Below are 15115 nucleotides of genomic sequence, written 5' to 3' on the forward strand. Positions count from 1 at the left end.
CATTTTTCTAAAATTTAAATTAACACGTTCACAACGGTAGATGGGAAGATAATTATGAAGAAAATTAGAGCTAGTTACAATTACAATTGCCGCAGCGAAAGTGTTAAAGCCCTTCACAAATAACTAATAATAGTATGCCTGAATCGGTCATATTGACTTATGTATTTGCAAAAAAAAAAATTATAACTGATTCAGCCGGCGTATCATGCTTACAATTTTATCACTTGTCCACGTGGGTAAGACAACTGTCACTCTCACACTGACATACTTGTCAAAGCGTGACGGATGCTTTATCCACGTGGATAAATGATAAAATTGGAATCATAATACGCCGGCAGGCTTGTTTCCTATACTCTGTCAAACAAGTCTGTCAGTAAATAAGAACAAAGAAAACTATATGCATTATTTTCTTTAGGGTGCTAGAGAAAAGGATAACTATAGTTTTCTTTGTTCTTATTTACTGACAGACTTGTTTGACAGAGTATAATTGCATATGGAATATATGGCTTCTCCCTCAGATATTGTACTTTTCTGCTGAGCTAAAAAATAATATTATATAGTACATTCAGAAGAATAACAGTCGAAAAATTTATAATACCTATTATCCTTTGTGTCCCCTATTTTTACTAGTTGAATTTTGCCGCAAGAACAGTAAATTAGAATAGTTTTTTTATAGACATTAACAAAACGTTGTACGTATAGTTAACATAACATTAACAGTAAAAATAAAATTAATAAGTAACAGACATAAAACAATTGCCCGTGTGGTGACGGGTTCAGAATTTCACCATCCCCTTTCTTCCCGTGGGTGTCGTAGAAGGCGACTGGGATATGGGTTAAATTGTGGCGTAGGCGAGAGGCTGGCAACCTGTCACTGCAATGTCACAGTTTCGTTTTCTTTCAATCCCTTATTTGCCAAGAGTGGTACTGAAACTTGAGTAGTTTCATGTGCTCTGCCTACCCAGCTAGGGAACAAATCAAATTATTTATTTGAATATTTTTCGATTTGTTCTTTTTTTTCAAGTAGTCACACTACTATAATATATAAATTATAAATTACCCTACCCCTTCATGGGATACAGGCGTGATTGTATGTATGTATAAAACAATGCACGTTTTTTGGTTGAGGCATGATATTTTACGTGCATTAATAAATTGTTTCAGTATTTATTGCTTCTAAAAACTAAGTCCTCCCTACAATGTCACAATATTTCGAATCAACAGAGCAGCCACTGGGTGGGGACGGTCCTGCTGACCTCCTGCCAGGTGATCGAGCGGCCGAGCAAGAAGGACGGGTTCTGCTTCAAGCTGTACCACCCACTCGAGCAGAGCATCTGGGCGCCGAGAGGGCCGCACAACGAGACTATAGGTTAGTGCATTATATATTTTACATTTTTAGCAAAAAAAACTTGTAATTGCCTTGATACTTTTGATTCCACTGACTTGGACTGGTTGCTTCGGGCCTTCGGCCCTATGCGGAGCTCGGCTTTCGGAATTCGACTATAGACACTTTTGTTGTGTGTTATGAATCTATAGACGCTCCGAGCATTCAGCCCTTCGTGGAGCTCGGTCTTCGCATTTAGACACTTTCACTTTTGTTTTTTTTTGTTAGAGAACTGACCCCCTGAACGCTCCGGGCCTTTAGGCCTACGCGGAGCTCGGCCTTCGGCATTCGCGTACAATTTTTTGTGTGTTTAAAGTTTAAACTGTGATTCTGTAGAGGCTCCGGGCCTTCGGCCCTACGCGGAGCTCGGCCTTCGCATTTAGTTAGTTCCAGGGCTCGAAAATTTCATGCGAATTAAAGCCTGATCAGAAATTTATGACGACGCGCCATCTTGCGGAATTTCATTAGAACTATTTTCTTCATACTAAACTGAACTGTCACTGCATACATCAGAATAACAGCGCGCTCCTAACAATAATCATATATTTCTGGTCAAGCTTTACGTCATTTTGCACACAGGTATTTTACTAAATAACGTTCAAGCTTGGAGATAATAAGGCCCAGTAGTATAATAAGGCCTACCTAAAAATAATGTATGAACAATGTCACAAGTCTTGCAACAATGTGACCGTCTTATATTTAGAGCAACATATAAAATATAGCCTGACAAGTCACGTTTAGTTAAGCAAACTTTGCCACCAAGTGAAACACAAACTTTTTCACCACACCAACACGAACGAAATACTGGCTATGAAACATGAAACTAAATCAAATCTATCCATTTATTTAATATTTATGATTCAAATCTACCTAAGATATCAAGTTAAAATTTGTATGAAAGTACTTTGCACTTTTGTGGATAAAATGCAATTTTGCTATCCGTTTTCGAATAGCAAAGAAAGCCTTTACCTAAAAACTATTTGTTAAAATCATTCACGTACCCTGTTTGTCCACAGGAGCGGTGGTGCAGCCCCTCCCGACGGCGCACCTGATATTCCGCGCGCCGTCGCAGGCGGCCGGGCACTGCTGGCTCGACGGACTTGAACTTGCCCTACGCTGCAGCAATGCTATGCTCAGGTACTTATTATAATATGTAATCGTCAATATCTAAAGTCACATACAGGTCGAACGCGATTAATTAACATTATTTTTACCTTTTAATATGTGTACAAAGCGCGAGAACTTAAAGTGTTATATCGTCAATATCGTCACAGAATAGGTACAGAATACACACCCATCGGTCTTGAACTAGCCCTCTGCAGCAATGCTATGCTCAGGTACTTATTATAATATGCAATCGTCAATATCGTCACAGAATACACACCCATCGGTCTTGAACTAACCCTACGCTCCAGAAATACTATGCCCCGGTATTACCATCGTCATATCGTCACAGAATAAGTACAGAATACCAACCCATCTACTCCGAATGCAATGACTCACCGCGATGCGCGAACTGCCTAACGGCCCAGCCACGACATTGGTCTAAGCGCGACAACGGTGAGCGGTAACCATACGTGCGAATGAAAAGTCCCATCGCTGTGTCTCGCTCCAATGTATGGCCGCCGCTCACCGCTGCCGCGCTTAGACCAATGTCGTGGCTGAGCCGTAAGTATGCGGCCCTCGTGCATGTCAAACTATTGAAGCTTATACAAGAGTCCTTCGTTCCCAGATGTTCCCGTTCCCGGCCGGAACAGACGGTCCCCGACGCTCCGACCACAGACACCAATATATCACATGAAGAGCTCGAGAAACACTTCAACGAGCACGGTAAGTGTGGACGCACCTTTATAGAGTTGAAACAATTTGAACTGTTTGGACAGTAATTCATTTATAGACGGTCAACCAAAAAACAGGCATTATTTGTTTTTAATAGGAAATTGGGAATTAAACCTTCGCCCTTACATTTTGAATCAATTTTGAAGTGTTATGGCTCGTCGATGATTCCGCCTACGTCAAGGTTTGGGAAGGCACGCACTTTATGAAGACTGCCAAGCCGTCTTTTTTTTACAGCCATGATTCAACCGTTTATAGAGTTGATATTTACTACAATACCAGTTGACAGCGTTGGAACGAGCGATACAACTTATTGATTTGAATAAATTAAGTATAATAATATTAATAATATGTATGATGTTTAGCTTTATATGGAATTTCAGTTAAATATGTTTGAATCGTTTGGACGAAAATTTTAAAATTGGCATTTAAATGTTGCAAATTGACACCAATTTATATTACAAATTATTAATTTATTTCTACTTTTATGAAGTAACAGGTATTCAAGCTTACTAATTTAAATTTACTTTTTCACGTATCGCTAAATTTGCACGTACTTGTCGCTAAAATATGCTTGTTATCTTTATGGTATTTTGAATGAAATTTGATACATTTTTTTAACTAATGTGCAAATGAACAAATAACATTCAACTGTTGTTTAATTGCTCTCAATTCACTCGTATTCTTATAATAAATATATCAACCAAAATACAATAAAAAACTTTTTTCTCTACCGACTGTACTCTTTACAAAATTTATACATAAAAGTATCAGAAATCTCACCCATGTCGCGAACACCGATAATGTCAGTATCGGACTACTCGCCGAAACGAGAAAAACCCAAAAAGACATCAAAATGGGCCCAATTCATGGAGTCCATAGATATTATGCATCACGACATACCCTCGCCAGAGAGGGACCTCTTCACTTACAGAACCAATGTTAACAGCCCGTCCACTTCGAAACAACTACAACTCGAAACTAAACAGAACAGACTGAGCAAAAGTCTAGCCTCATCGCCTTTAAAACTGGAGTTATCCAAGCTAAAATGCTTCGAAATGCCTAAACTATCGATTTTAGAACGAAAAGACAAATGTATTTCACCTTCAGCTATTGAAGAAAACTTAGTCAAACTTGTCATGACTATACCTAAACGGAGAAGTTCGACCCCATCTACAAAATTAACTCAGAAAAGAATCAGCGATTTAAGGAAGTCGGGGGCTAAAACGGATAGCGAAGACGATTTCAAAGATAGGGGTAAGACGGAGATACTCTGTGATACGCCGGATAATGTTATTATAAGGACAGCGCCATCTAACGAGCGCGTTAGGAGATACAGCTCGTCTAGTACGGATGACATTTGTGAGAAATATAGGAGGTGAGTTTTTGTTTTTATTTATTGATATTATACCAGGAAAAGTGAATACGGAATATAGTAGTTAAAATGCATAGTCAATAAAAAAAATGACAGTTCTGACTTGACGCTATACATATTTAACTTTAATACTTTACCAGACAGGCAAGCATGGTCGCGCGATAATTGATAAAACATCAGGCCGTCCCTATCGCACTTACAAATAGTGCGAAATGGACGGCCTGACATTTTATCATTTATCGCGCGACCATGCTTGCCTGCCAGGTTTTCTAAGAGATTCTCGTTTGTTCAATATGTGCTTATTTTTTGGAAAAATCGAAATGAAAATATATTATTCTATAACATGACACACTATAGTGTACCGATTGATCAAACGTTTTTATTTATACTGTTATTACCATAAATTATACACGTTTTTAATCTAAAAGTTACATATTTAGACACACGCCAATATCTCCATACCCCGAAGCGTACACACCACAAAAGTACTCTCTGATCGACTACCGGAAACTACCATCTGCAAGCTTCCTAACATGTCAAACAGAGAGGAGGGACGAAAGAGTGTCTTCGCAAAATGTGTATGTCGCGGGGAAGATCGTTTGCAATGAGGGTAAGCGTTGTACCGTGGGGTAAGATCGGATATTTGGAAAATAGTATGGTTATTGTAGATTGCTAGGTTTGTTCTTCGTAGTACCTATTTGTGAAATTATTGACAACGAGCCCAATTCAAGAATTCTAAAACACTACGGGAAACGACCTTCTTAACGTGTCAATCAGAGAGGAGACATGAAAATGTCTTCACAAAATGTGTATGTCGCGGACAAGACCGTTTGCAATGAGGGTAAGAGCGTACCATGGTGGTATATAGTGTGGTTATAACAGTAGATCGCTAGGTTTTATTTATTTGTCAAAATAAAGACATTTTAAAACCTGATACACACCACAAAAGTGGTGAAGATCGTTTGCAGTGTGGGTACAATCGGACAACAAAATTAGAAAAAAAAAACCGGCCAAGAGCGTGTCGGGCCACGCTCAGTGTAGGGTTCCGTAGTTTTCCGTATTTTTCTCAAAAACTACTGAACCTATCAAGTTCAAAACAATTTTCCTAGAAAGTCTTTATAAAGTTCTACTTTTGTGATTTTTTTCATATTTTTTAAACATATGGTTCAAAAGTTAGAGGGGGGGGCACTTTTTTTTCCTTTAGGAGCGATTATTTCCGAAAATATTAATATTATCAAAAACTTAGTAAACTATTATTCATTTTTAAATACCTATCCAACAATATATCACACGTTGGGGTTGGAATACTTGGAATGAAAAAACATATCAGCCCCCACTTTACATGTAGGGGGGGTACCCTAATAAAACAATTTTTGTAATTTTTTATTTTTGCACGCACATTGTTGGCGTGATTGATATACATATTGGTACCAAATTTCAGCTTTATAGTGCTAACGGTTACTGAGATTATCCGCGGACGGCCGGACGGACGGACGGACGGACAGACAGACATGGCGAAACTATAAGGGTTCCTAGTTTATCTTATCTTAAATCTGCGGGGGCCCTTGCGGATACACTTCGACCCATCGGGATCTTTTGTGCAATTACCCCCAACGATCCTAAGATCCTTCAGCTATTCAGGAGCTTCTCGACCATCTCCACGTATCGGATGATGAGGCTCATGGGTAGCTCTCTGAAGTCCTTCGGTGCCAGGTAGCCTGCTCCAAAGTTCTTCATTCTTTGTCTGGCGAGGGCGTGACATTCACACATTAAATGTCTGACGGTCTCTTCCTCTTCGCCACACATGCGACAATCAGTGTTGTCGGCGTGTCCCATCTTGGCCAAAATTCCTTTGACCCCGTAATGGCCTGTGAACACCCCCGTTATAATTTGGAGTTGTCTTTTGCCTAGCTTCCCTAGCTTTTTGCTCCATCCAGAGTCTACCCTCTGCATAAAGAGCTTTGAATGCTTCAGACCAACCAGGGCATCCCACTCTTTTTGGTGACTAGCCTTTGTTTGGTCTTTCATAGCCATTCTGATGGTTCCTTGTGAAAGGCCCACATAAGGTTCCGGACCTATGAAGTTGTCTTCAGATCCGGCCTTGGCAAGTTCATCAGCGTTTTCATTGCCAATGAAGCCTTCGTGCCCCGGTATCCATACCAGTTGCACCTTGTTTTGCCTTCCAAGCTTGTTAAGAGCTTGGATGCCGTTTAATACCAGTCTAGAGGTAACTCTGGGCGATGTGAAGGCTTTGAGTGCCGCTTGACTGTCGCTGAGTATATAGATAGTCTTACCTTGGATTTGTCTAACTATATTCTCATGTACACAGGCAATTATTGCATATGTCTCGGCTTGGAAGACCGTGGCATAATTGCCCATGCTGATACTACCACTGTAGTCATTTGCATAAATGCCTGCGCCCGTACCAGATGCCATCTTGGACCCGTCTGTATACCAGATGATGGTGTTGTCATCAGGGGTGGGTGTCTCCAGACCCTCCTTCCATTCGGCTCTAGTATGGACTTTGGTTTTGAAGTTTTTGTGGAAGATGAATTTCGGTTGCATTTTGTCGCAGCCCATACTCATCAGCCTTCCCATAGAATTGTTGTATTCCATGCTTGTGTGTTTAGTCTTCGGCATGCTATCACTCCAGAGGCCTGTTAAAGCCAGCCGGTGTAGCGATTTCAGTGCCTCAGACTGTATCACTAGATGTAGCGGCGGGAGATCCAATAGTACCTCCAATGCTGCTGTTGGCGTCGTTCTGAACGCACCCGTTATAGCCATGCATGCTGTCCTTTGTACCTTCATGAGGACATCCTTGCATGTGCTCAGTAATGTCCTTGGCCACCAGGCCAGGCTTCCGTACAGGATTATAGGTCTCACCATCATGGTGTAGATCCACCTTAGTACCTTTGGGTTTAAACCCCATGTTTTGCCGTAAGCTGACCTACACATTCCAAACACTCTAAGTGCCTTGGCTGTGGTCAGTTCGACGTGTCTTTTCCAGTTCAGTTCTTTGTCTAGTGTTACCCCTAGATATTTCACTTCATTGGAAAGTTCAAGTACCCTTCCATAGAGCCTTAGTTGCTCCATGCCAGTAAGGGCCCTTTTCCTGGTAAACGGTACTACCACTGTTTTGCCTGGATTGATGGAGAGTTGTTGGTGGTTACACCACCTCTCCACTTGCCTCAGTGCTGTATTCATGATTTCTGACACCGTTCCCGGGAATTTCCCGTTTATGAGTATCACTAAATCATCTGCATAACCCACTGTATATACTGGGCCCCTATTTAGTTCTTCCAAAAGTGAGTTCACTACCAGGCTCCATAGAGTCGGAGAGAGAACCCCACCTTGTGGACAACCTTTTGTTGCTGTGGCTAGTAATTCTTCCCCCATGAGGGAGGACTTAATTAGCCGGCTGTTCAACATATTACCTATTCAGCGGCAGATGGTAGGTTCTATGCCATGTTTGAGTGCAGCATTATTGATTGCACCATATGTGGTGCGATCAAAGGCACCTTCGACATCCAGAAATGCAGCAAGACATAGTTCTTTGTTTTCTATGGCCTGCTCCGCTCTAGTTGTCACCAGGTGTAGTGCTGTCTCCGTGGACTTGCCCGGCTGGTATGCACATTGCAAGCGGTGTAGTGGATGTCTCTTGAGCGGACCATCCCTGATGTGTCTGTCCACCAGTTTCTCCAAAGTTTTAAGGAGAAATGATGATAGACTTATGGGCCTATATGATTTGGCTTCTGTGTAACCCTCTTTGCCTGGTTTGGGCAAGTATGTTACCTTTACTAACCTCCATGCACGTGGTACATGTCCGAAGGCAATACACGCTTTGTACAGTCTACTCAAGTGGGGTATAAGTACGTTAGCGCCTTCTCGTAGTAGTATGGGGTAGATTCCATCTGGCCCCGGGGCTTTATATGGCTGAAATGTCGATAATGCCCATTGTATTTTGTTGTGGTCTACTACCTTTTTCGACGTGTCCCAATTATGCCTGGTCGTGCGAGTGCACTGTTCCGTAACACTAATTGGTTCATCGTCTGGTACACTCTGATTTATTATCGAGCCTGGAAAATGTGTGGCACACATCACCTTGAGGGTCTCTAGCCCCGTTTCAGTCATTCCACCATCACTCCTTCTAATAGAGGTGAGTGGGACTGACTTCGTTGTGGCTAGTGCCTTCGTGAGTCTCATGCCTTCCGGAATGGAACCGATTTGATCGCAGTGGTTTTTCCACGCTTTCCTTTTCGCTTTCCTTTTACTACGGAACCCTAAAAATAGTTTGGTTATAATGTAGATCGCTAGTGTTTGTACGTGTTTTTTTTTGTAGTTTGTTTATAGAAGTCGAATAAAAAGACTATTTCCCTTAGGCTTCTTAAGATCATATTCATATGAGTTTATTGATAATAATTCCTATTACATGTCATTTTAAATTTTATTATAATAATACATTATAATTATCTATTAATAAGTTATAACTAAGTATATTACAAATTAAACCAAAAATAAAATATTATTATCTATAGTTAGTTACCTACATTAGGTACTTACTAAATTAGTAAATTCTGAAAAACTGTAGAAAGTGTGCTCGATAAGCCATCGTTTAAGCCTAGTTTTGAAACTGGTCAGTGACGGAGCATCAGTGACGTGTGGTGGCAAACGGTTGAACACAGCCGGGCCCATTACATGTGTGAGTTTTGCGGATTTTGCCAATCTATGCTTGACCCCCACGAGCTTTTGGGCATTACGTAGGTTTCGCCCATGGACATCCGCTCCACTTGAGTATTCGTGAAAGTGACAACGCACGTATGTAGTCACTTGAAATATTACTAGGGAGGGCAGGGTAAGTATCCGAAGATCCTTAAGACGGTCCCCCGTTTGAATGCCCTCGCTCGATCGCGCTACTTCCCCTCCCCGCACCCCTGTTATACGATACGTCGATCGAGATTCAAGACCACCATACGTAACAAGTCGCCATCTAGGAGGAGTTGCTTGTGATAAGAAACGGCTCTCTTTTGCATACGAAAGACACGCTCCCATTCGGCAGCGCGTCCCCACAGCTCCGTGCCGTATTGCAGGAGAGAGTGTACGGTGGCAAAGTAACAAGATCGTACCACATTTATGGGCACGACTCTCGCTAGGCGGCGCAGGGCAAAACAGGCGCTCGCTAGCTTATTACATAGTTTGCTTATGTGCGATTCCCACTGCAGTCCTCTGTCCAGTTCGAAGCCCAGGAATGTGGTAGTCTCGACCTGATCAATTTGGATGCTTACCATGATCATTCAATCTACCTATGTTAGCCCCGATTAGGGCGTTTATTTCAGTTATGAGCTCACGTATGTGTCCCTGAGTCATGAATGTTTTTATGCATTTAGGTACCTAAGTATGTGTAACGTGTTTATAAATCGTTGCCTAAGTAACCTCAACTCAAGCTTTCTTATAATATTCTTAATATTCTTATCTTACCTTGTTCTTATTAAATTTTTGTAAGAAGAAAAACAAAAAAAAACAAATGCCGAATCCTATTGTACGAAAACGCGTCTAACTCAAACATAACACTCGCATAGTTTAAATGCGTATACCCTTAGCTTAAGTTAATTACTCCCTTATTTGGTATTAGCTAAATTGTTACCTAATAGTTCTCTGATGTTTGCTATTGTAGTTTTACTTACTAGATAGTGCTAAAATATGTATTGTTTCCGCTGAATTGTAAAACATGCTGAGTACACTTGTTTTGGATCTCGTGCTAGTTTTAAGCCACTTAGCAAAAGTTTTAATTGTTATCAAGATTTTGTACGAAATCTGTTTGGTGTACCCAATAAAGTAAAATAAAAATAAAAAATAAACAACACAAAAATGTTTCAACAATTTCTGTAAAGTGGCTCACGCAGGTATTGTCCAAAGGTTGCCTATTGTGTATTTCATTGCCTAGTCGTCCTTCGCGTATGTACATACTTATACGCTAAAAGTGGCACGGTTATGATGAAACATGTAACATGAGCATGACACTAACCGAGTCATTCACTCTTGGGCATTGACATTATTGAAATAGACTTATATTGACCGGGATATAGACCGTGATTACCTTTTTGATTTTTGTCGAGCTCCCGATATTTCGACGCAGTTGTATGCATCATGATCACGGAAAACAGACGAAGGTGGGTGGATGTTAAAGTTGCATAGACAGCGCGCGATCTACCCCGATCACGATATATCCCGGTCAATATAAGTCTAATGAAAATAACCGTGAATCATTCAAAACTCTTATTATTGAAATATTTTTACACATCATTATCATGGGAGCCTGGGGTTTTGACAGCTAATCCCAAGATTTGGCGTAGGCACTAGTTACCAAAGCGACTGCCATCTGACTTTCCAACCCGGAGGCCTAATTGGAATTAGTCCGGTTTCCTCACGATGTTTTCCTTCACCGAAAACCGACTGGCAAATATCAAATGACATTTCGCTCATACGTTCCGAAAAACTCATTGGTACAGTCGCCATCAGATATATAAGAGCGCCCGAGGTACTCAAAAATATCTGAACACGCCTCTATTGCCTAGGCGTTAGAGGCGTGTTCAGATATTTTTGAGTACCTCGGGCGCTCTTATATATCTGATGGCGACTGTACAAGCCGGCGTTCGAACCCGCGACCTCCGGATCGAAAGTCGCACGCTCTTACTGCTAGGCCACTAGCACATGAAATGTGTCGTTATCAGGGTAAAAAAACCTTATTGTCGATGGCGCTTACGGCTTTATGAGCGACGTTCGTATACATATATGACGCCGCGGGACGAATTTTGTATTGTCCTTTGAGTCGTCGGCAACCCGAACCCTCTTTGGAACTTGTATTGTACATGTACACTCCTTTTTACTGTGCATTTAGGGATCATCCACATATTACGTCACACCAAATTTCAGGTTTTTGGACCCCTCCCCCCCCCTATGTCACGCTTTTTTGTATCCCTTTAACAGGGATTGTCACATTTAGTATGACCCCCCCCTCCCCCTTACACTGTGACGTAATATATGGATGACGCCTTAACACAGCAAAAGGAAATGTACATGTACAAGTTTCGAATGGGGTGGCAACGCGCATGTGACACTGTTTGAGTTGCAGGCGTCCATGGGTTACGGTGACTGCTTTACATCAGGCGGCCCGTATGCTTGTTTGCCACCGACGTAGTATAAAAAAAAATCAATAGTAGATAAGTTTGGATTGACAGGAACGTAACCAAAATAAACTTCCCACTAATTTTAAGTTATTTAAATCGCATTTGCGAAAAAACCGCTAAGATACCCGTGACGCATTTTTATACAAATGTTATCATCAATAGACAAAGGTCAAACATATTAAATACTTCCAAAAGGTTTATATTAAACCTCATACAAACAAACATTGAATTTATTTCTATGCGTCATTCTTACTCAACTCAAAATAACTGTCCATCGAAAAACTTCCATACATATTCCATTTTAAAGTCTAAACTTAAACAACTAACTCATCTATACTGTCCATACTAATATTATAAATGGGAAAGTGTTTGTGTCTGTTTGTTTGTCCGTCTTTCACGGCAAAACGGAGCGTCGAATTTACATGACTTTTTAAGTGGAGATAGTTGAAGGGATGGAGAGTGACATAGGCTACTTTTTGTCTCTTTCTAACGCGAGCGAAGCCGCGGGCAAAAGCTAGTATGTATAATATATGGGAATGTGTGTGTCTGTTTGTTTGTCCGTCTTTCACGTCAAAACGGAGCGACGAATTTACATGACTTTTTAAGTGGAGATAGTTGAAGGGATGAAAAATTACATAGGCTATTTTTTTGTCTCTTTCTAACCCCCCACTGCCCTAAAATGGGGGGTGGAATTTTGTATGGAGCATTTATGAGAATTTAACGTTAGCGAAGTCGCGGGTAAAAGCTAGTTCGTAATGAATACCAGCCAGTATCTTAATTATGTATCCTATTTACACAGTTTTAAGTCTAATTTGTTTTGTCTATGGCACGCAGTAGTGTTTACTTTTTAAATTCAGTACTTTATCGTCCACGCGTTGGTACGCTTGTGTTTGGCTGATATCGTATCTGTGCATGTTTCGTGTCGCGATAGTGTTTTTGTGAAGTGTGACATTAAATGACCTAATTTGTGTATGGATTTGGTACTACGATTTTGATAGAAAATGTTTAACATAAAAACGCCTAGTTATGCGATATAAATGAAAAGAATAGGAATTAAAAAAAAAATGATTAATTATTTTGGTGTCCGTTAAAAAAATAAATATATAATAGTTTATTTTGAATTGTACATAGAATGGCCAAGAAAGTAGGTAAACAATTTAAATATAAAATAATAATTATATGTATAACATATTGTCACCTAAGTGTTAAAATTGGAACCATAGTACGCCGGCTGGTTTATAAAGCACTAGCTTTTGCCCGCGGCTTCGCTCGCGTTAGAAAGAGACAAAAAGTAGCCTATGTCAATCTCCATCACCTTAAAAAATCACGTCAATTCGTCGCTCCGTTTTACCGTGAAAGACGGACAAACACACACACTTTCCCATTTATAATATTGAGTATGGATTTATGAATAATGTCATACTATTTTTTCAAAAGTCTGCGTCAAAAGGCTCTTATTTTGACTTACATTTCAGCTCGAATCAGGCCTTTAGTCAATGGCTGTGTAACCCACCTAATCTGTCTATTACCTTGTTGACAAGCCATAATTCGCTATTGTTTGTTATTGTCGACAATCACTGTGCTGTATAAACACTATTACGAGCTAAATATAGATCGTTTTGATTCAAGCAAATTGCATAAGTGCTGCGGCGACATAATATCGAATTACTGTCAACAATACACGGACTTAGGTTTAAAATGTATTTATAAAAAGGTACGTGACAAAACCACCGAACAACATGTTATAGACTAACCCCCCCCCCTTTTAGGGTTCCGTAGTCAACTAGGAACCCTTATAGTTTCGCCATGTCTGTCTGTCCGTCCGTCCGCGGATAATCTCAGTGACAGTTAGCACTAGAAAGCTGAAATTTGGTATCAATACGTATATCAATCACGCCGAAAAAGTAGTAAAATAAAAAATGGAAACAATGTTTTGTTAGGGTACCCCCCCTCTACATGTAAAGTGGGGACTGAAAAGAAATTATGTTTCAACATAACTAACTGTCTTACATGATTAAGTACTGTCTAATTAATTATATTAATTAATATTATTTAATCATTAAATTAACATTAAATTAAAAAAAATAAACATTAAATTTTAATGTATTTAAAGCAAGAATAAATAGGTATCTCATAGGTAGGCGTGCTCCACCGTAGACCGCATCATCACTTACCATCAGGTGTGATCGTGGTCAAACGTCTACCTATTCATACTAAAAAGAAAAAAAACGAAATGAAATATTACCATATATTTTTTTTTTTATACTACGTCGGTGGCAAACAAGTATACGGCCCGCCTGATGTAAAGCGGTCACCGTAACCTATGGACGCCTGCAACTCAAACAGTGTCACATGCGCGTTGCCACCCCATTAGAAACTTGTACATTCCCTTTTGCTGTGTTAAGTACACAGTAAAAAGGAGTGTACAAGTTCTAAGGAGGGTTCGGGTTGCCGACGACTCAAAGGACAATAAACGGAACAAGTTAGTTCCGTTTTTTATTATTCCTTAAAAGCAGAAAAAAAAAAGTTTTTTGCAAAAATTTCATTTTTGGCACAAGCTTTTATCGTCGACTGTACTGCTCTCCGAGACGTTTCTAAAAACCCCTTACTCGATGGGGATACGACGTTTCATGACAGAGTTCCTGTGACCACCTTTCTGCTCCATCATCAGATCAGCTCCATGATACCATAATATTGCATTGTCACGTGATTCACATATGTGTGCAAAATTTTAGTTCAATCGGAAACCGGGAAGTGGCTCAAATTTAGCTTCTTCGTTTTGACGCACACTAACATAATAACAAGGCAAGTTGAATAAAAGTTTGTAATGAATAAGGTAATGTAGAGTAGAGTTAGTATCGATGATTAATGTTTGCATATCAGCAGGCCTAGCACATGATGGCCGCGGGAGTATGTCGCCGCGAGATAGACTACCTGTCCTTATGTCATTAATACAATTAGACAAAGACGTGTCATCTATCTCGCGGCGACATACTCCCGCGGCCATCATGTGCTAGGCCTACTGATCGAGATAGGTAGTGTTAAGACGATACGGTAGGGGTCAATTCTCCATACAAACTCTCTCGAATATTTCCTCCCTGGTTTTTGAAGATAGAGAAATTATTTTTTTAACACATGTTGTTATTATTTTTATCTGTGTCGGACCGTTTTGATTTTTTTCATATTCTGCTTTTTAAAGACTAGAGCCAATCAAAAATTTCCAAAAACGGCCTTTTTGATTGTGGCGCAAAAAAAGGTGTGATACTCAAGATTGGTAATAATTAACCAGAAAAGCTAAACGGTCAGACATAGATTATTTCATTGTTATTCAGATTC

General features: G+C 40.2%; 1 protein-coding gene across 1 annotated transcript in view; it reads left to right on the forward strand.

Moving 5' to 3' along the window:
* Positions 1 to 15115, forward strand: part of LOC125239466 (oxysterol-binding protein-related protein 8) — a 127941-nt gene that overhangs the window by 53296 nt on the left and 59530 nt on the right. Inside the window, 3 exon segments of the mRNA XM_048147075.1 lie at positions 1225 to 1369; positions 2401 to 2521; positions 3117 to 3214. Coding sequence (XP_048003032.1) covers positions 1225 to 1369; positions 2401 to 2521; positions 3117 to 3214 — 364 coding nt within the window.

This window comes from Leguminivora glycinivorella, chromosome 25 (assembly GCF_023078275.1).
Source record: "Leguminivora glycinivorella isolate SPB_JAAS2020 chromosome 25, LegGlyc_1.1, whole genome shotgun sequence".
NCBI classification, from domain to species: domain Eukaryota; kingdom Metazoa; phylum Arthropoda; class Insecta; order Lepidoptera; family Tortricidae; genus Leguminivora; species Leguminivora glycinivorella.